General features: G+C 42.7%; 1 protein-coding gene across 5 annotated transcripts in view; it reads left to right on the plus strand.

The window, feature by feature from the left end:
* Positions 1-14505, plus strand: part of ACTN1 (actinin alpha 1) — an 86869-nt gene extending 72364 nt beyond the window's left edge. For 2 of the 5 annotated variants that reach the window (XM_038137209.1, XM_038137210.1), the window contains exons 13-21: positions 1821-1929; positions 2383-2523; positions 4767-4949; positions 5672-5806; positions 6637-6816; positions 7733-7879; positions 9432-9512; positions 11601-11759; positions 13613-14505. In XM_038137209.1, the coding sequence (XP_037993137.1) occupies positions 1821-1929; positions 2383-2523; positions 4767-4949; positions 5672-5806; positions 6637-6816; positions 7733-7879; positions 9432-9512; positions 11601-11759; positions 13613-13771 (1294 nt within the window). In that variant the 3' untranslated portion in view covers positions 13772-14505. Of the gene's footprint in view, positions 1-1820; positions 1930-2382; positions 2524-4766; positions 4950-5671; positions 5807-6636; positions 6817-7732; positions 7880-9431; positions 9513-10067; positions 10134-11600; positions 11760-13612 lie in introns of all 5 variants that reach the window. The other 3 variants (XM_038137213.1, XM_038137212.1, XM_038137211.1) reach the window with 3 other exon arrangements.
* The last annotated feature ends 6549 nt before the right edge of the window (positions 14506-21054 follow it).

Here is a 21054-nt window from a genome sequence, read left to right on the forward strand (position 1 = left end):
CTCCACTCCTTTTCCTGGAATAATACAGGTTACCAGGAGAAATGGGGGGCTCATCAGGATTGCTAGAGATAGCAGACAGGCAAAGAGCTAGCAGCTGCACTACAGGGAGGTTTTGAAACCCTGCATGTTTCTTGGCAACAAACAGTCTGGACTACTTGGTTTTGTCTCTGTTTCCTATTTTTAAAAGATTTATATATCACACTGGCCTATCTGAAGTTAATGTCTGGGCCAAGATCAGTCCTCTTGGGCTGAAGAGCTGTTTTTCTCTAAAAAATTAGGATTATTGGATCAAGATCATTATCTTCTTTAACAACAGAGATTTACAGAATTGCTCTCTTTTCCACGGGAGGCTTGACCTTGGAACAGAAGGAGGATTCAAGGCAATCCTCCATGTCAGTAAGATTAAAACTGAGTCTGTCTAGTCAGCAAGCATTACCTGACCTACCACTTCCAAAGCACACACTACATGTCAGCCAAAGCAGCTGCAGCTCTAAGAGCAACGAGGAAGACTGAGGCCTGAGCTGTGGGAGAGGTTATTTCTTCTAAAGTGTGAAAGGCTCTAAAGGCTCTGCTATTGTTATAAAAGTCATCTTCCATTTCAGCAAAGAGGCCATGCCCTGAAAAACCATGGTGGAGCTCTTTTCTCCCCCAGAGACACACTTACAGAGAGATGCAGAGGGTGTGGAGGAAGCCATTGCAGGTACCCATGGCAGGAATGTTTGGGGACATGCCCTCCCTAGATGCAGTGGTCCAGCACAGGTGTGTTACAGGCTAGGCTTTTAGAAAGAGTTCTTTCATGTGCAGTGCTGGCTCTGCAGCAAAGTAGATCAGGCAACTGATCTGGATTAAAAACCTAGTAAAGAAGTTATTTTTACCCCCATCAGTTACCTGGCTAGTTTACTGGAGGACTCCACCAACAGCTGTGCCCACACACCCCAGGAGGGCAATACAGTGGCATGAAGAAACAAGGCTGAGGGGGGCAAGAGTGTTAACTGCATTACTGCTTAAAGAATTGCTCATCAGATGGCTCAGGGTCACTCAGTGATTTATTCCCAGTGATTTATTTTGGGTTTTTCTTTCAAGGCTGACACTTCCCAGATTGGCTGGTCTCCCTCTGCAGATTTCTCCCTGTTTGCCCATGTGCAGAGCACAAAGCAATGCAAGGCTACAAGCTTTAGTGTGCCCCTTTGTTCTCCTTTCCCCAGTCATTCTTTTACCAGCCTGTGTTCCTTGAGTGTCAGCCTATAGACGTGTCAGCAAAGCACTTCTTGTCAGGCAGATAGGAGAGAAACCTACACAGTTATTCTGGGCTTGTCCTAAATAAATTTTCTGCGTTATGTAATTTAGCTATTCCTTGCCACCTGTACTGTGTAATTCTTAGGACAATCTTAAGCAGTTTCTAGTGCTCCTGATAAAATCTTCTGTTTCCATTCTGATGTATAAGACACAGTTTGTTAGACTGCATAATGTTCTTAAGCAGAATACAGGAGCAGATTGCTCTCATCATAATCTGCTTATTTCCAGTTTGAGCAAAGGTCTATGCTGCCTTCCCCCTTTGGCAAGTTATTCCCATCAGGTAGCCAGCCCCAGTATTCGTTGAGGCCTTGAGTGTGGTCCTGTTTTGTGCTGTTTGGTTCAGCATAACATAGTGTCTCCTAAACTAGATCCTGGTATCATCCTGACTTGCTTTATTTGCAGTGACCATGATCTCTTTGTCTGAATCTGTCTTCACGATGGATGAAGATCTCTAATAGGTTTCTCTTATTTCTGTACAGAGTCATTATTTGACTTCTTGTCTTTTTTTTCCCCACCCTTTATAGTGAGCTGGACTATTACGACTCCCCCAGTGTCAATGCCAGGTGCCAGAAGATCTGTGATCAGTGGGATAATCTGGGTGCCCTAACCCAGAAACGTAGAGAAGCCTTGGAGGTGAGACACATCACAAGCTGGACCTTCTGGGTAGTGTGTTCGTGGGGGCTAAGCTGCAGTGGGCACAAGCAGTATCAGCTCACTTGTGAACTCCTGGAACATCCTGGTCTGTAAACATGGGCTACATTTCAGAATACTTAGGCTGCTTTTCTTCAGCTCAGTTATGGTGCCATTTGTTTGCTCAGGCTATTGATTCATTTTACTTTTTAGTGTGTTTTGTAATCTCATTCTGCCTGAAATTTTGGATTTATTTTATTTCCCTTAGAGGGAAAAAATCTGTCCAGTGTGTAATCTCTTAACTGCAGAGAGATTTGTACTGATGTGCCATGCTGGGAGCACCAAGGAGGTCTGAAAGGAAGGAGCAGCTTAGACAACCCATGTATCTATGTGATTATTCTTCTCCAACCATCTCTCCTGATTTTCTTTCTTTTATTTCTTTTTGTGCATGCACAGAGGACAGAGAAACTACTGGAAACAATTGACCAGTTGTACCTGGAGTATGCCAAACGAGCTGCCCCTTTCAATAACTGGATGGAAGGGGCCATGGAAGACCTGCAGGACACATTCATTGTTCACACCATTGAGGAGATCCAGGTACAGAGCAGTCATTTGCACCAGTTAGGTGGGGATATTGAGAAGTTTGGGGTCTCTTGAGTTGTATGAATTCAGAGTGGTATGAATTTATAGGTTATATTTCAGTGCTTCTGCTCTATTGAGAAGTTTGGGGTCTCTTGAGTTGTATGAATTCAGAGTGGTATGAATTTATAGGTTATATTTCAGTGCTTCTGCTCTATTGAGAAGTTTGGGGTCTCTTGAGTTGTATGAATTCAGAGTGGTATGAATTTATAGGTTATATTTCAGTGCTTCTGCTCTATTGAGAAGTTTGGGGTCTCTTGAGTTGTATGAATTCAGAGTGGTATGAATTTATAGGTTATATTTCAGTGCTTCTGCTCTATTGAGAAGTTTGGGGTCTCTTGAGTTGTATGAATTCAGAGTGGTATGAATTTATAGGTTATATTTCACTGCTTCTGCTCTATTGAGTGAGCCTTATCAAAATAAACAAAAATAAGTATATTTTTCTTTTATTTTCTCAAAAAAAAACTGGATCAGAATAGGTATAAAGCATACATGCATCATCCTAGCTGGACACAAAAACTGACAACAGATTTTTCAGAGTAACTCCAGAGCCATATTAATGGAAATCTGAAAACTGAGAGAACCTTTTAGGGTCTTGAGGAATTTTTCCTAAACCACATGAGCAAAGCTTAGTGCTGCTTACAGGGTCTGGTCTGCAGGTCAATTCTCACATGGAATGTTGTGTCCAGGTCATTTGGTCTTTTGTGATAGGATGTACCATGAGGACATTTGAGCTACTAGCTGAGCACAAGAAAAACCAGAATTGTCCATTTTGGTGCTGAATTACCATTTGAAATCAAAGTTGTCTTGCCTTCTCTAAGACAACAAAGATAGTATCTCTGTTTTTCCCTTTTTGAAAGGGTGTTAGGAAAGCAACTTGAGGTATGTACAGGTAATCTGCAGACCTCAAAGAGCAGGAATTACTCTTTCTTGGATTGCAGTGGGGACTTCTATTTCACCTGCCTGCTGGGCATGTGAAAAGAATCCAAGTCTTTGCCAGAATAGCTGACAGAAGTGTGACCATCAGTGAGGCAGCAAATAGGAGACCTACAGGGAACAGGACAGCCAGGACTGCAGTGCAGTAGTTACTGAGGGTCAGTTACTTGTTTCTTCCATGCTTCCCTCCTGAACAAAGGGGTTCATTAAGTCTTTCTTAATGCAAAATAATCTAAACAGCACTTAACCATTTCCATCGTCTCCTTGTGACTGTTTGCAATGCCTTTCCCAGCCCCTAGACTTGTATTATATCTCTGTGGCCACTACAGCAGCTGCAAAGGAGTGAGTCACTGTGTAAGAAAGGAATTTTACAGAAAGTAATGAACAGTGTGTGTTGTGAGAGAGAGCAGTCACGTGGTTTACTTTCATTCCTTCTTCTGTCCACACTGTTCCCTTGCTTATCCCTGCACACACCTCTGTTTCCCATGCATTTTCCTGCCTTTTTCCCTAGACTTGATCTTCTAGGTTTCTGGGATGAAGTACCTTAAAGGCTGTAGAAGCAGTGGGAGATGAGCAGGACCAGCTGGCTTGTCAGCTGGCTACAAACTACCAGCAAGCACACCCCAACCATGGAGCACGGCCTGGGCACTGCAGCGAGATGGGGAGCAGGAAGGGCCTGTTGTGGTCAGGGAGAAGGAGCTGTTTTCCAGCAGCAGGAGCATGTGATGCCTGTGCAAGTTTGCAGTTGGCTGGAAAACCTTCACCTGGTTCTAACTGACTCTGATCAAATTGAATCTGACCCTCGGTACTCACCTGGAGTTACTTAGGGTGTAGAAATAGTGCATACCTAGTGGGAGAAGAAAATACAGTGCATTTAAACTAGTGAGACTTTTTTTTATAGTAATTCTGGTAGTCAGATCTTCTTCCCCAAAGAGGCTAACAAGCAGTTGCTGAGCAGTGTTGGAGAAATAGTTCCCCCTAAATTATGAGCCATTATTATTCCACCTTTTTTTGGTATGTGATCTCTCTCACTGGTCAACATGGGACAGAAGGAGAGGGAAAACAAGACTTCACATCATTTATCTACTTAAACCATCCCATTTAGTGATACTGAGAGAACCTCAGAAAAAAGTGTATTAAGGTAGCCTGCATTGTGTCCAGGGAATATGTTAGCTTTTACAGTCACTTCAGGAGTACATTTGCTGAAGAGGCTATTTCATAAGTAATGTTTTTACCCTCCCTTTGCTGCTGCCTTCCTTCTGCAGGGATTGACCACAGCTCATGAGCAGTTCAAAGCCACGTTGCCAGATGCGGACAAGGAGCGACAAGCCATCCTGGGAATCCACAATGAAGTCTCAAAGATTGTCCAGACATATCATGTCAACATGGCAGGAACAAATCCTTACACTACAATCACCCCACATGAGATCAATGGCAAATGGGAACATGTGAGTTCTTTCCAGCCTTGCAGGGTAGTGGGGGACAGTGTCACTGCTTAACCACTGTGGGCCCAGGAAATGGATTATTTACTCTGCAGTTACCCTCTTGTGCTTACTGCTGTGCTTACTGCTGGGGTTTTGTCATTTGGTTTTGGCTCAATTGCAGTGTACTAAGTGGAGATACTTGGTACAATTGCCTAAGGCACAGATCCCCTTTTACATGCTAATTTTAAATGAAGGTTGCTAGATTTGAAAGCTTTGAGTGTTTTAGTCTTCGGTTGACCTACAGGTAAGTATAGCATGTGAATCAGTATCCTTTGTCACCATTCAGTCCCTCGGACATTCTGTCTCTGCAGCCAAGTGGCCTTTCCCTGCTGTAATCCTAAAAGAGCAGCTACTGTCTGTACCCGTTGTGCTTATGGTTCTTACTACCTAACAAAATCACCCATGTGAGATCTGAACAGAATCCTGCAAATCAGTTACCATGAGCCACCAAAAACCCAAATATTGAATGGAAGCTGCTTCTGGTCTTCCATGGCCCGACGTGAGTTTGTGTGTATCCTACAGCAGATAGGATTCACATTCTGTGAGCTTGCCCACTGTGACTTAAACCATATGACTGCTTGTATTCCGTGCAAACACCCACTCCTCCTTCCCTTGTGGCAACTTCTGCATTTCTTGTACATGTGCCTTTGTGTGTCTAAACTGCACAGAGTTACTCTTTGTTGTAGGTGCGGCAGCTGGTTCCCAGAAGGGATCAAGCCCTGATGGAAGAACACGCTCGCCAGCAGCAAAACGAGCGACTTCGTAAACAGTTTGGTGCACAGGCCAATGTCATTGGACCCTGGATCCAGACCAAGATGGAGGTAGTGCTTTGCAAATTTTGAAACACTGTTTTCTTCTGTGGTCTTCACTGAGACTCTTATTCATGATCTCTCTTGACCACAGTCATAGCCAGTCTTTCTTCAAGTTATGGCAAGAGAAACATCATAGAAAATATCAAGAAGCCCAAGACTGATGTTCGTTACGGAGGCACTTGTACTTTTCTTCCTCTAACTCTAGTACCAGAAAAAAAGCATTACTTACGATGGGGAACATTGGTATTTTAAGATTTGTGTTTATATAACAAAGTCAAAATCCTAGATCAGAGACAGTTTGTGTAATTGCTTGCACAGCAATGGTCTTGATACATGTGAGTAAATAAATACAATTAATATACCAAACATCTGCAGAGGAAGACATTTTTAAGGGAGATCTCTATTTAGGTAAGATGTGAGTTTAAGTCATTGGAGTTGATAAAACGCAAAACTACGAAGCTATTATTGATGGCAGGAGCTGGGAAGAAGAGAGCAATCACAGAAATGTCTCTATGAAGAACTAACTTAGTGGCAGACTGTACACCAGAAAAAAATCTGGCTTGGTAGATTACTGGCTTGTGGACTGCAGCTTCCCTTTCTTCTGTATCGTTGTATTAGACACATCTTATGTGATTCACCTCACTTGAAAAATGTTCAGCGCTGTGCTAAATTTTTTGCTGATACTGTCTCAGCTCCTGTGAAGTAACTGCTCCATGAGATTTTTTTTTTTTTTTTGAATCATCATGCCGTGTGAGAGTGAAATTGCTGCAATAAATGTCAGGCATGTTGAGGCTTGTCCTTTCAGTGGCGTCTTAACTTCTTTGGCTTTGCTAATGCAGGAGATTGGCCGCATTTCAATAGAGATGCACGGGACCCTGGAGGACCAGCTCAACCACTTGCGGCAGTACGAGAAGAGCATTGTGAATTACAAACCAAAGATTGACCAGCTGGAAGGAGACCACCAGCTGATCCAGGAAGCGCTTATCTTTGACAACAAGCACACCAACTACACCATGGAGGTAAATGTTCTGACAGCAGTTAGACAGCCTCATCTACTGTGGCCAGTGTCAGCCACCTATAGCTCTGGCAACGTGCTGTGGTTCTCAGGAAAATGGAGGGATTGATAATATGGCCAAGCATGCAATGATATGTCACTGAATTTCATTTTTGCCTTACTGTACTTCATGCCAACCCATTCCAATGTACTTCCAAATATAGACAACAGAAACAACTTGAATGAGATCCCACAGTGTTGCTTGAAAAATTGGCGAGTTTCATTTCTCCTGCCACCTGATTGTGTTAGCTGGTTTTAGAAAGGGAAGTGCTGATGATTTTGAGCTGCCACTACCTGGCAGAAGAAAAAAGTTCAACAGAAGTTTTTTTTAAAGTAAGAGACTGGCTTCCTGTTGATAACGTGAGGTTTCTTGGGAGCAGTCTGAGTTCAGCATTAGTCCAGCTTAACACAGATAGGCTTTGAAACTTGTTTTTTGGTTTCTGGCCATTTCCATTAAGCAACAGCAGAATCAGGGGAGCACCAGTGTCTTCCAAGCACTGTGTTTTATTCAGTTTCTTGGTAAGGAGAGTCTTCTGCTTAAGTAAGTCCTAGAAGCACTGGACTTGCCTCTCATTTGTGTTAAAGGCCTCCAATATGTTGCTTTGACCAGGCAAAGGAATTTTGCAATAGGACCAAGTTTTTCTTAAGAAAGAGAAAGAAAGATCAGAAATTGGCCTCTTCAGTATAGGGTTTTTTCAGTTAAAACTCAGATTTTTAACACCTGCAGATTAGAAGGAATGTTTTCTGAGAAAATGGACACCAGGGACTGCCTTGTACACTGGGATCATTTAATTTGCAATAAGTAGCACATCTGATCCACTCGCCTCAAAAGCAGAAGAGTGATGTCTTAATTTTGATATTGTTCTGACCTGTTTTGCTAGCATATCCGTGTGGGCTGGGAGCAGTTACTAACAACAATTGCTAGAACCATCAATGAAGTAGAAAACCAGATCCTGACCCGTGATGCCAAAGGAATCAGCCAGGAACAGATGAATGAGTTCCGGGCTTCTTTCAACCACTTTGACAGGGTAAGTCAGTGCTGACTGCAGCTACAAGCTTCCATGTGGACTGCACAGTGCAATAAAAAACATGCAGTCACTGTGATAAAACGGGGTCACAGAAGATGTTTCATTCTTTCAAATGCCACTCCTGTGGATCACTCATTTCTGTGAAGATGTCCAAATGATTGTTAGCCTGGGAGAGGTATGTCTTCATAGGAAACTGCAAAATTTCCCAATAAAGCAGGAGTATGGAGAGGTTTGAAGGCTTTTTTAGGCAATTAGACTTTTATCCATTCCTTTCCAGAGAGCAAATTATTATTTGGTTTATAAAATTCTTGGGACCATCTGTTCTCCACTCTTCTATACCATCTCTGCTATATCTGAGGACAGCCTGACCTCAGAGATTGGCAATGCTTTTAAATTGCTGAACACTGGCTATTTCAGCCCTTCTCTAGCTGTCTAAGAAAAATAAACCATGGGTTCATTTCTTAGGAGAGGGACCCATGAAGCCCTGTAGATTTTATATTTTGACCTTCATATCATTTGTCCCTTCCTTCACAACAGTCTGAATGTTAATGCAGACAGAACAGGGGTTTCCCACTTTCAACTAATTGATCATGAAGGCTTTACATTGACTTTAAAAACTGAGTTTTCTAGAAGAAGGTAACTTGAAATTTGCCCCATCATCCTGTCTGTATCTTCCTTGATCTGGCCAGAGGTGGTGGCAGCAGGCAGGGGCTCTTCAGCGCTTTGGGGCTGTTCTGAGCTAAAATTCTGCAGGATGGATGGGGGTTCTTAGTTCCTGTAGTAGCTTGTTTATTATTTGAGGGGTACATCCAAACACTGGGGGAGCGGGCAATGAGCAATGGGAGGAGCAGCTGCCAAGCTGTGTTGTGCTGCACTGCACATTCGTGCTGCTGGCAGAGCTGAACACTTGAAACAGCTTTGCCAGTCAAAGCTCCACCCCCTGTGCAGGTCTCATAAACACAGCCATAACACTGCTCCCCTGAGCTTCAGCTGGTTTTCTTTGTCTGTTCCTGGGATGCCCTGACAGCTAAGCTTCCTTGGGTGTGTTGCCAAACATACCTGCCCTCACCTACTCCTTTAGTGGAACTTTTGACTATAAGATTAAGGCAATGCTTCCCACTGCCTCTGCCTGCTTACCTGCACTCTGGGTTACTAGTGAAACACAGGGCTTCTGACACTGGATAACAAGCAGTGATGCAAGTAATTCACTTGGGAGATTGAGATCTTGAGGCTTCTGAGCATCAGCTGTTTTTGTAATTCAAATGCTCTAAACATGGGATGAGCTCTCCGAGAAGGAACTGTTCCAAGAGCATTTTTAGCACATCCTGAAATGTCATTGTGATATCTAATGTTGTGCACTTTTTATTTTTCTTCCCTGTCTTTCTATCTGCATGTCTTTCTTCCTGTTCCTCTCTCCTCACCCATTGCATGGTGCACCTGTTTGTTGTCCTTTCACCTGCCTCTGATCTCCTCTGTGTCTCCCTTCCTTCTGCCCCACACCGTCACCGCACTGGCACTGCATGTCCTGCTGCCTGGCACACCGCATAACCAGGACCACTCCGGCACACTTGGCCCTGAGGAATTCAAAGCCTGTCTCATCAGCTTGGGTTACGATATTGGAAACGATGCACAGGTACTGAAAGCTAGTGGTGAACACAGCCAGATATTAAACTGTGAAAAAATAACAGGTTTTTTCCTTTCTTTTCTTGTTTGTCTTAATCCATCTGTTGTTGTTGTTCTTGTGTTTGACTATATGTATATACATCACTTTTCTATACTACTTCCTCTCTAACTGCGCTTTGGTATACCTATTCCTTTTTAATTCCTTAATTTTTTGTCTTGGGAGAATTCCTTTTATATTCTCAAACTCTTTTGTTTACTTCTGTTACACTTAAAATTCCTTTCACTGTCCACTCCTAAATCTGTCTTGCTTAATATCTTCTTGCCCTTTTTTCATCACCAATATGTTTCTTGTGTATAAACTATTCCGTGTCCAAAACCACCTTTGCTTCTTCATGGTTTCACAAACTACCTTTCCTCTGTTACTTGTCATTGTCCTGTAAATCCTCCTTCTATCTTCTCCCCCGTGAAACTCATTCTTTATAATGTCTCCTGTGAGTTCATTTCTCCCTGGACTCGTCTCCCTTTTCTCTTTTGGCCTTTTCCATCTTTGCGTCATTCTCTGTAGAAGAAGACTGGTATGATGGATTGTGAAGATTTCCGAGCCTGCCTTATCTCCATGGGTTACAATATGGTAATGTAGAGCCCTCTGTCACTCCTATTCAAAGTGATTCTGTAGGCACCTTCAAAAATACAGGGAGAATGTGTAGTGAATCAAGGTAAATATAGCCTTATTTTCCAGAATTATCAGCAATGTTAAATCTAGTCTTAGTTGTACATGTAAAACTCGTCTCACAGCTCTAGCCAAAGGTACAAAAATGGAAATAATTGTCTAATTCCTGTATGTTTCAAATAAAAATTGTATTTGTCAAACTGTATAGCTGCTAGTGGAAGAAACAGTAAGCTTCCTCATATTGGTCCCTGCTCTCTGCATAGCACACACAACCTCCCCAGCCCTGAATATCAGTTGAAATCATTTGGAAGACTACGTGACCTCACTTCTGAATGCACTCAGAATACTGCTCCTCTTGTTCCTGCCATTTGTTTCACATCCCCTTTCCTGTACGTGTAAGTTCAAGTTCCAGTCATTCTCCCTGTAGCTTTTTCCTCACCAGAATACCTGAATATTCAGAACAGTAACATGTGGCACCTTGAGAGGCATGACAGCTAATTGGAAGAGCTTCCCCAAAGACTGATGCTCATCCAAGGCCAGGAGAAGAGCACAGTGCAAGCATATTAATCTGCACTCTTGGTGTCTTTGCTCCTGATATCAGGCAAAGCAGTGTTTAATCATCTTACTCTTGAGCCCAGTATAAATACAGACTTTTTGGTGTAGTGTGTCAAAACTGTAACATTTGATTAGGAATTTTAATTACTCTTGAAGGTGTACTGTTCTAAATGTGCTAGGAGAGTCTGTTCCCAGGAGAAGACTCTGCTCTGCTCTTCCCTCCTTACCTGGGGAGGAAGGAATCCCAGAGATGAGAACAGATGACCTTTGGCTTAAATGCAGAGAGAAATGAAGAAAAGTACACTACAAGGTTTTGGTTTCTGTTGCAAAACTTCTCTGTAGGGTCTTCCCTGTAGAGACTATTTCCCTGGGCCACTCCAGATATGCAAGTCCTTCTTTGCAAAGCCTGCCTATTAAAGATGAGTACAGTACTATGAAATATCCCAGAGATATCTCTTCTGTTCTGTCAGCTGAAAAAAACTGTAGAAGTTCTCTTTTAAGTAAATGAAAGTAAAAGGATTCAAGGAGTGTAGATCTTCAAATACTGCTACAGACATCTAGCACATGTATAGAGAAATTTGGGTCTTCCTCTGAAGTCAGTTGGTATCGTTCCCCAATAGGAGCGTTGTCCTAGAGCTGGATGTTATCCTCAGGCATAGCTGGCAATGTTTTATTCCAGAGGACAAATGAGTGGAATGCATTTGTACACAACAGCAAGCTAAAAAAGAACATCCTGATTAAAAAAAACCCTAGAGGTGTTTTCTATTTGGCTTTGTTTTCTAGCCTGTGAGATGAGCTGCTGAACGGTTTCTCCTCACTTTGGTAGCAGTGCTGCCCAAGTCCCCAGGCTGACATGACTCTCTTGCTCTCCAGGGAGAGGCAGAGTTTGCCCGCATCATGAGCATCGTCGACCCGAACCGTTTGGGTGTAGTGACCTTCCAGGCCTTCATCGACTTCATGTCCCGGGAGACGGCAGATACAGATACTGCTGACCAGGTTATGGCTTCCTTCAAGATCCTGGCTGGAGACAAGGTCAGGCTCCACACCTTGGTTTCCTGTATCTGCTTAACTTCTGCTTTCTTTTTTGTCTTGTCTCTGAGAGAAAGTGTCAAGGGAAGCACTCTGCCATGGGAGGGTGTTTTCATAGGAGCATTCTGTAGTGCTGAAGGAGTGCAAGGTTAAAGTGTGGGTTAATGAGCAGCCTGCTAAGGCGCTCAAAAGTCTTGCTCAGCTGTCAGTCAGAACTTTGCAGCCCACTCTTGCTTCAAAATTTTAATTAAGAGCTTGCTCACAATTTGTTATTTTAAAATTAACAAGTTCAACAGATGGTTTTTGATTAGTCTTGAAAACTGTTCATTACTGACAGCTGTAAACTTGAGATGATCTTTCCCAGATCTACATGTCACTATCAGATGTTACACAATTAATAGATTTTCGTTGAGGATATTATATAGTCACTAGACTTTCATTGAGAATATGCTGTATCTGCAGGGGGGGGACATCTTTTAACCATAGAAATTGGTTGAATGTAGGAAAACTCAGGGTGATATGAAAGGTATTAATTTTTGGAATTTACATCATCAGGGGAAGCAGCTGATGATAAATGTAATCTTATTTTTCTCATATAACAATGCCTGCTAATCTTTTATGTAACTGAACAAATAATATGTGCATGTAATATTAATATATCTCTTTATTTGCTAATGATTTTAGTTATCTCGCATGAAATGTTGGATACCATTTCTCAGATTTTAATGAGCTATCTTTAAATCCAGTACTGGTTTCCATTTTTCACTAAGAATCTTTTTTTAATCATAACCTAGAAGCCTGTGATACCTGTCCTTTAGACATAAACCTGACCAAAGCTAGTTCTGTTGTCTTTTGAGGCCAGAAAATTCCGTGTTACTCAGATAAGCTGACCACTGAATAAATAGGTACTTTGAGATGCAGTATTACTTATTAACTGGTTTACTCTGTACAGTATGTTACATGTACTTGTCAGTGTTTAACACGCTCTGGTGACTGTAACATGAATTAATATTTCATTATGAAGAAAAGTCCCTCATACCCCAGTCATTAAAGTGAAAGGGAACAGGAAATTATAAGAAGTCACAGGAGAGAGAGGGATGGTGTGAAACCTGAGCTAGTGCTCAGACAGACTGCAAATGGCCGTGAGTCAGTTAGCTAAAGACAACATAGTGCTTATGATTAGCAAACAGGCAACTACTGTTACCTGCTGCCTGGAGAGAGGCCGAGCTAGCTCAGCTCAGCACAGTGAGTCTCCAGAAGCTGAATTTACATGAGTTTTGCTTGCTCATTAAAAATGTCTGCAGTAAAAGGACTGTTGCTGGAACTGTGGAAGCAGTACAAAGTGCTTGCTTGTCTGCTGCTTGCATTGGTGCACTAGCAAGAACTAGTGGGGATTGGCCCCTTCCCTTTCTCTGAAGGGAGGAAATGGCAACTCCCAAGGAGCACAAGCAGCTGTTAGCTCCTGCTGGTGAGCAACAGCATCAAAATTAAATTTCTGCTTTCTCCCATCTGCTTTCAGCAGGACCTCCTTTGTCGACAGGAAGGCACATTCTTAACACTAATAACTTGTCTGACTTATCTGCAGGTCTTTCTTTAGCTGCACCAGCATCTCTCATGCCAAACCAATCTTTGTTGTAAAAACTATTTGCTTGTCCAAACATTAGGGAAGGAGTGCATGTCCTCCCAGGGTGTAAGTGCAGAGAGCTCCCTGTGTGGGTGTGCAGCGCAGGTCTGGTTGTTGGGATCCTGTCCCTGAGTGTTGCCTGCTGCCCTGGTGCGACAGGGGGTGGTTATCCCTCAGGGAAAAGACGGTTTGCAGAAAGTAACCAGTGCCTTATCCTTTGTCCTCACTGCAGAACTACATCACTGTGGATGAACTGCGGCGGGAGCTGCCTCCTGACCAGGCTGAATATTGCATTGCTAGGATGGCACCCTACAATGGCCGTGATGCTGTACCCGGTGCCCTGGACTACATGTCCTTCTCCACAGCGCTCTACGGCGAAAGTGACCTTTAACTTTTTTCTGTCGCACCACACGCTCCCTCCCCTCTCCCCCGTCCAACACACCCTATTTTCTCTTTGCAAAGCAACCTCTGCTCCGCTCTTTTTTGTGTTTTCCTGTTTTGCTTCAGATAACAGATCACATTTTTAAGTGGGGGGGAGGACATTGACACGGGACCGCCTACCTTGCCCTTGAAATAACAGTTTACAAAATTATTTTGTGCAAAAAAGTTACGTTTTAAAAAAAACAGACATATTTTATTATAGAAAAAGGTATTTTTCTCCACCAGATTGAAACTTAAAAAGAAAATGTTAAAATATTGCACCAAATATTTTTTGTTGTGACATAGGAAGTCAAGCACAATGTTACATTCCATCCTTTCCAAAAAGAACCAAACTATGGCAAAACTCCACTTGTTCTGTTAACTATTACATTTGCGTATGTCTCTCTCATCACTTTTATCTTGGGAGGGGGGAAGGCACACAAGTGCATGTGTTTGCTGGTTCACTCATTTCATGAAAATATTTTATGATAAACTTTTGAAATTGCTGTGTTTTCTAGGGAAAAAATAATGTACACAGCTCATGTTTTCATATTTAATTAAAAAATACAATATGCCTCCTATGTTTATCAGTGCACAACTTTTTTTGTTGCTGAGAGTTGTCTGGTTTCAGAACATGAAGCTTGAGAGTTGATAACTTTGATATTGCTTGTCACAAATCATATTAAAAACTTCTTGTGATAACAATTCTAGACTTTATTCATTTGTATAGTAAAATAGTTTAATCCTATTTAGTTAAACATGATAAGGAGAATCCAAAATTAATGGTTTTAATTGAAGTTACACTACATTTAAAGGTATATTCTCAGCCCCATAGCCTTTTCATTCTTGCTCAATAATGTTGAAATTTTCACAGCTTAATGACCACTTTAAATTCCCAATACACCCCTACCTTTAGAAGCACTATTCTTGTTACTCCTTAAAACCAGCACAGAATTAGTTACTAGAGCTGTACAAACAACCACCGTATCTTAAACCATCCATGAATAATTCATCTGCCTTTCCATGCTCAATATTGAACATCTGACTGGTTTTGATACCACATCTTCTGACATCATAGATTCCTCCAGGGGTCATCGTCCTATTGGACCAACAAAAGAAAGCAGCCTTCAGGACAACTCCTGTGGGACTTTTATTGAGTCATAAAGTAACACACGCACGCATGTGTCCAGAAATCAGCAAAGGGAAGCAGCTAATCCCTTCCAGCCATCTCATATTACAAGGCCATTTCCTGCCCTCCCACAACTTTCTTAGGAAACATGGGGTTAGGAGCAATAACATTAAAATAACATTACTGCTTCATGACATGTTTCAAGTAAGTGTTTCATAGGTATGAGCCCATACTTCTGTCTCTAGTCCCAAAGGCAGATTTTCTTTTGAAGTAATGACTGCAGGAATGGTGGATTTGTGGGCAGATTCACCAAGAGCTCCTTGGTGACATCATCCCCTGTTCCCCAGGGCAGAGCTGAGTCCTGAGGAAGGTATTGTACATGGTTGGGTTCAGCATACCTATCTGATGAAGGTGTTGTACAAGGTGGGTTGGGGTTCAGCAGAGCTTTCTGGTTTATTCCTGACCTTCAGTAGGACACAATAAAAATTACAGCAGCACGTTGTGATGTATCCCAACATGACAGTATCTGCCCACTGTATGTGGAGAGGGGATGCTAATGTCTGCCACCACACTTCTTTCCAGCATACACCAAGATCTGCATTCTCCTGCAGGCTGGATAACAAGTTTACAGCGACATGCAAATTAATACCATTTAGCTTCATACACAGTTTGTCTGCAAAGGAGACACTCTGTGCAACTTAGTTATAATTGTGTTGTTAATGAGGACTGGAATTAAGCTGAAGCCTCCTGTCTTGAATCCATGATACTGAGAAGCCTGGAGGGGTTAATATGAATTATCAGCAATGTAGGACTTGGAGCCACAGCAGTATTTAATCTGCTTGATTTTCAGCTATGTCACTACTATGTTGCTGCAAATGGGACTGTCCTCTTCAAAGGTATGGTATAGTGATTCCCATTGCCATGTTTTAAAGTATACAGCATAGTACTCATCTATTTGAAAGCTAAAACATGAGAGAGGATGACTAGAGGCCTGAACAGATAATTTATATAGAAGTTTGCCTCTGAATATCTATTGCTCTTGCTTTGGTAACCTTCTTTCCTCTTCCACAGTAGCTGCCCTGTCCTTGGTTTGCTGCACCTAAAATGGACACTTGCACTGTCAAAAAACTGATTTAAAAAAAAAAAAAATAAATTATCTCTGTGGGTTGTACCCGCTCCCAGAAGATGCAATGATATTTTAATAAATTTTAATTTACTTATTTAAACAATAAAACTGGGGTGGAGGAGAATGGGAATATTTGTTGGGCTATTAAATGACCACTGTCTGAAGAAAAGATCCATGCTATTTTGAAAAAGGGATAGAAAAGAGCATAGCTGCCCCTTGGGCCATCACTTTGGGCCCAGGTCTACTACTACTCTGAGAATGAAGCCAAATGATGTTGAACGATCCTGGCGACAAGCACTCTGCAAGTCTGTACTTGGAGATTCCAGAAGTCTTCTTAAAAATCTTTTTCTGAGATGTGGCAGTGTTGCAATGTGTGACCAGGTTTCACAGGAAACACCAGCTAGGTGTAAGTTTTCCTAGTTTTATGACAGAAAGCAGGTGGCTCATCCCTGCTGACACCACAGATTGGTGGCAATGTGTGGGCTCCAGCCTTGTGAAAGTTGGCACCCCAGCACTGCTTTGGTGAAACTGGGATGTCAACAGCAAAAGAAGGGTCTGGCCTGTGCTTCTGAGTTCTTGAATAGGGTTAAAAATATTGGCAATAGGTGTGCCTAAAATATACTGGCATCTTCTCGGGTGGCACAGCCTCCAACAAACTGGGTAGAGCTTACGTGACCTGCTGCAAGACACTCACCTTCCTCATTTGCAGCTCAAGATTTATCTTGCAATTGTGTGGCCTAACAGCCTGTGGCACTTGGTATGCTGAAATGTGAAAGCAGCTTTTGGTATTAGGCTCATGGTTTTGCAGCTCACATGCCATTCTTTAGCCAAGGCCTGGCATCAGCCTTGAAGAAATTCATCTCTGGAAGCAGCTGTTTGCAGCTCAGCAACTGCCCCTTTGTCTGCCAGGAACAGAAAAAGTGGACGATCCACTTCAAGCTCACTCCTTCCACTCAGGGGTAAACCATTTCTGTCAGTCTCCCATCCTCACTATTTCAGGGGTGGAAATTGAAATAATACTTTTTGAATAAATTAACCAAGAAAGTCCTTCCCTGACTGTTGATGTCTTTAGCTGCTGAGATCTCAATGACCTGCCTTATTTAGCCTGACTGTCTGATAGTACAGGGGCAGAAAACACTTCAGTGCTCAAACAACACGGGTCTTGTCTTGCCTGCCAGAATGTCAACCACATTTCCCAAAGCCTCTCAAATCTTGTGACCGTTGCATGTCTTCGGTGCTGCCAGCATCTGGTTTGGAGCAGAGTGCAGGAGCAGAGCCAGGAGTCTCAGAAGACAATGAAAGGAAACTAGTCTGCAACCTTGAATGAACTTGCTTTCAAAGAAGTATTCATATATCCATGGAGATTCCATCCAGACGAATCAGACTGACTGGTCTTATCAGGGAAATAAAGGAGTGGGTGGGGGGGTTGTAATGGCTGTGAAAAGGAACAGCTTGAGCTAAAATGTCTTTGTTAAGAAAACAGAATGCAAATACAATTTTCATACCACAACATGAAGATTATTTGTACAATGTTACTTGAAGATTATTTGTACAACATTACTTGCGCTACAGATACTGAGGTAGGACAGATTACGAAAAAAACTTAATCCTGTTGAATTAATTAAATCCTCAAAGAGTTGCTACTGTGCAAACCCTTAAAATCCACTGCGTTAGCACTAAGCTGCCGGGAAAGTCTTAGCATAGTAAACATAGATTAACAAAGTCTAGGGCATATCCTGGTGCAAACAGGTAATCAGAACATTTGCCAGCAGACACTGAGAAAATATGCTAAGTGCTGCAGTCAGTAGAGAAGTCAGCCATTGCAAAGGATGAAGTTGGATGATTGCATCTTGTACAAGGAGAGATGCTCTAAGGCTATTTCAGATAAATTTAAATCTCAGCAATTTAAACCCACTGAAAACGACAGGAGAAAAATAATCTCTTCTATATTCTGAGGGCTCAAAGCTACTACAGATTAGATCTCCCCAATAAGATATTAAAATAGATTCTTCCCATCTTTGAATACCATGCAACAGCCAGAAAATAGGGTCTCAGTTTTGTTCTCTGCTTTGACTTCTGGGACATACATGCATGGAAATATGTTGGCACAAAATGCACCACCTCCTGCCACTGTCTTACCTTTCCTCAGCAAGTCTCTTTACACCTGCTTTCTATTAGTAGTTCACATCCTGGTGGCCAAGCCAGCATTCAAGCAAAATATTGAGGACCTCTAATTATCATCAATGCCTCAGTGACCCCGACCCACAGACTGTCTGCAAAAGCACAATCTCTACTGCTGCTGCAGCAAACATCTAGTCTTACTCTCACTGTGCAGACACAGAAGGCACGGGGGGGAAAAGGGCTACATGTCACTATAAGGTAGAAATATGAAGCCTTTATTTACAGTTGCAATCCAAACTGGTGCTCAGGTCTGGAGGTATTGCTCACTAGGCTTTTCCCTGTTGCACCTAAACATTCCCTGCACACCTCTGTTTCTACTTTGGGGCACGTCTGGAGTGGGAGATTGAAACTATCGGACACCTGGTCCCATGGGACAGTCCCCTTCAGAGCCCAAGCACCCCTCTTGCAAACAGCCCATACCACCAGGGGCCACAAATCTCACCTCATGTAAAAAGAGCAGTACAAACCAGCAAGTCTGGCTGCTTCCTTTGCCAAGTTTCAAGGTGGGTTTGCCACCCATTTGCTCCATAGAAGCCTAGTTGCCTAAAATATCTTCACATTAGGGGAGTAATGCAAATTCAACATTTCATCCCTCCTCAGGATGCACATCTTCTAGCCCTACACCCTAACCAGCAGCAAACCCAATGGCTGGGCCAGGGAGCATCTCCTCAGCCCTCACTCAGTCTCTCTCTGAAATGATTAAGCACTCAAGCAATAGAAGAGAAAGTGTGAGCACATATCCTCATGGTTTAAGCAATGCATTTGCAGAAAGAATGCTGCCTTTTTGTCCCTGACAGAGGTATCTTTAGGTATTTTCTATTAAACAGCCACAGGATAAAGACCCTTAGGTGGGAAACAGGCCCTAGCATGCCTCTCTCAGCACCCTAGGCACTCCCTCTCCTTACACTTGCTCTCCCTCAGCTGTCTGCTCCACAGGCAGAATTTGAGTGAGAGGAGGCTCCCTCCTCCACCAGCACAGGCTCACACAGTGCTTAGGACATTCTGGTGGGTGGGAGCCTCAATCTTCAGTCTGAGGAAGACAGCAAACCTGAGCTTCCAGAGTAATGAGTGTTTCAAATGAGAAGCCATTTTACAAAACGCAGCTGTTGGTCTGTACGTATCTTTTGGCAGCCAAAGAAAAGAACAAGAGCTAGTTAGTCCCTGTTACAAACACAAGCTGGCACTCTTCTTGGAGACAAGACCATCCTTTGGATCCCAGGTGGGAGAAGGCTCTGGCACCAGCTGCAGGCAGGTTCATTTTTGTTGAGCAGGGGCAGGATATTCAAACCTACACCTCTCACCAGTGCTTCCTAGCAGCACCTCACTCATTTGCATTTTCATTTGCTAGCATTTTTTGGTCCCCAAATGTCCTGTACAAGACCTAGCTTTACATCTTGGCTTGGATTCTTTCTGGATGGCTGGCACCTGTGAAGTGCTGCAGTGGTTATTGTCTCCAGGCAGGGGTGACTTGCCTGTGGTGCTCAGGAAGGTTCATGGTGGAGCAATGAACTGGACCAGATCTGTCACCTTCCAGTCTGAGTGCTGCAGTCATCCTACAACTAGTTAAAACCTTTTCTCAGACCATCCCCTAGATTTTTAATTGCTGTTGTGGCTTCTTTGTATGACCCTGTGGCTTTCATTGTACAGATTTGCCTAAAAATAAGGACTAGTTTAATCTGCAGAGTTAAGAAAGCATTTTATACCTTTATTGTTAAGCACATTCAAACATCATCATAATCATCATCACCATCACTTTAATGAAGACTTTCACTCCTTAAGGAATAGGACATAATATTTAATCTGTGGTGCTGAGCCACAGCATCCTGCTTTCTGCGACAGAGAAAATAAAATTTCTTCTTCAGGGAAGTGAGAAAGCAGTTAATTTACCCCAACAATAAGCAGATTGTGATTTTTAAGTATTCTGATTGCAGATGAGTGTTTGTTTACATTTGTAGATGTGCAGTCAGGACAGTAATAGTTCCCAGTGGGCTTTAAGATGTGCTTCTGAGAGACCAATCTTTTTGTGCGAGCACAATAATGAGGGAACTAAAACACAGCATTATTACTAAAGTTGATTTTGCACATGATAGCTTCCAGAAACACTACCCACAGACAAGAGGCAACGCTGCAGATTCTCCTACTGATGTATTTCATGCCTTTTACCACGCATGCAGAGTGTCCACAGCCAAGAAAGGGAAAGCAGGACTCCAGGCTGGCTCAGGCACTACCGGAGCAGCCGGAGCTGCGTTCCAGATGCACAGCTGCATTCTTCCCTGCTGACACCATCCCAGAGGCTGAAGAGAAGCAAGATAAATCCAAAAATCTTTAATTGGGCTTCTAGCATGACTTATCTTCATTACTGCCAGTAACTCCAATCCCTTTACATTCATACCATTCCAAGACTGCCACTTAAGGAGCTTTTTTCTGCTTCTGAACTTCTTAACACAGCAGTTCAAGCACACAGTCCCACAGAGATTCTGCTGCTGCTCCTGTAATAGTCCAGCTCTGCCACCTACGTAGAATTTGCACAAAAAGTCACAGCACTGCCTTTTGAGTGTCCTGGACTGTCTTAGCAAGTAAAGCAGCCTTACAACTACACATTGTATTCAGAGTTGTAAGAAATATTTGCACCAGCTATAGCTACACACATTTTCCATTTTAACCACAGCTGGCTGTGTTCTGTGGTCACATTTCTCCATTTTATTACTAAGTAAGAGTTCACATCAGCTGCCTTGTGGCAACAGTCACATCCTAGGCTGCACTAGCTGCCCTAGCCAGGGCATCACTGGAGGGCCAAGAGAGGCGATTCTGCCCCTCT

Source organism: Motacilla alba, chromosome 5, assembly GCF_015832195.1.
Source record: "Motacilla alba alba isolate MOTALB_02 chromosome 5, Motacilla_alba_V1.0_pri, whole genome shotgun sequence".
NCBI lineage: Eukaryota > Metazoa > Chordata > Aves > Passeriformes > Motacillidae > Motacilla > Motacilla alba.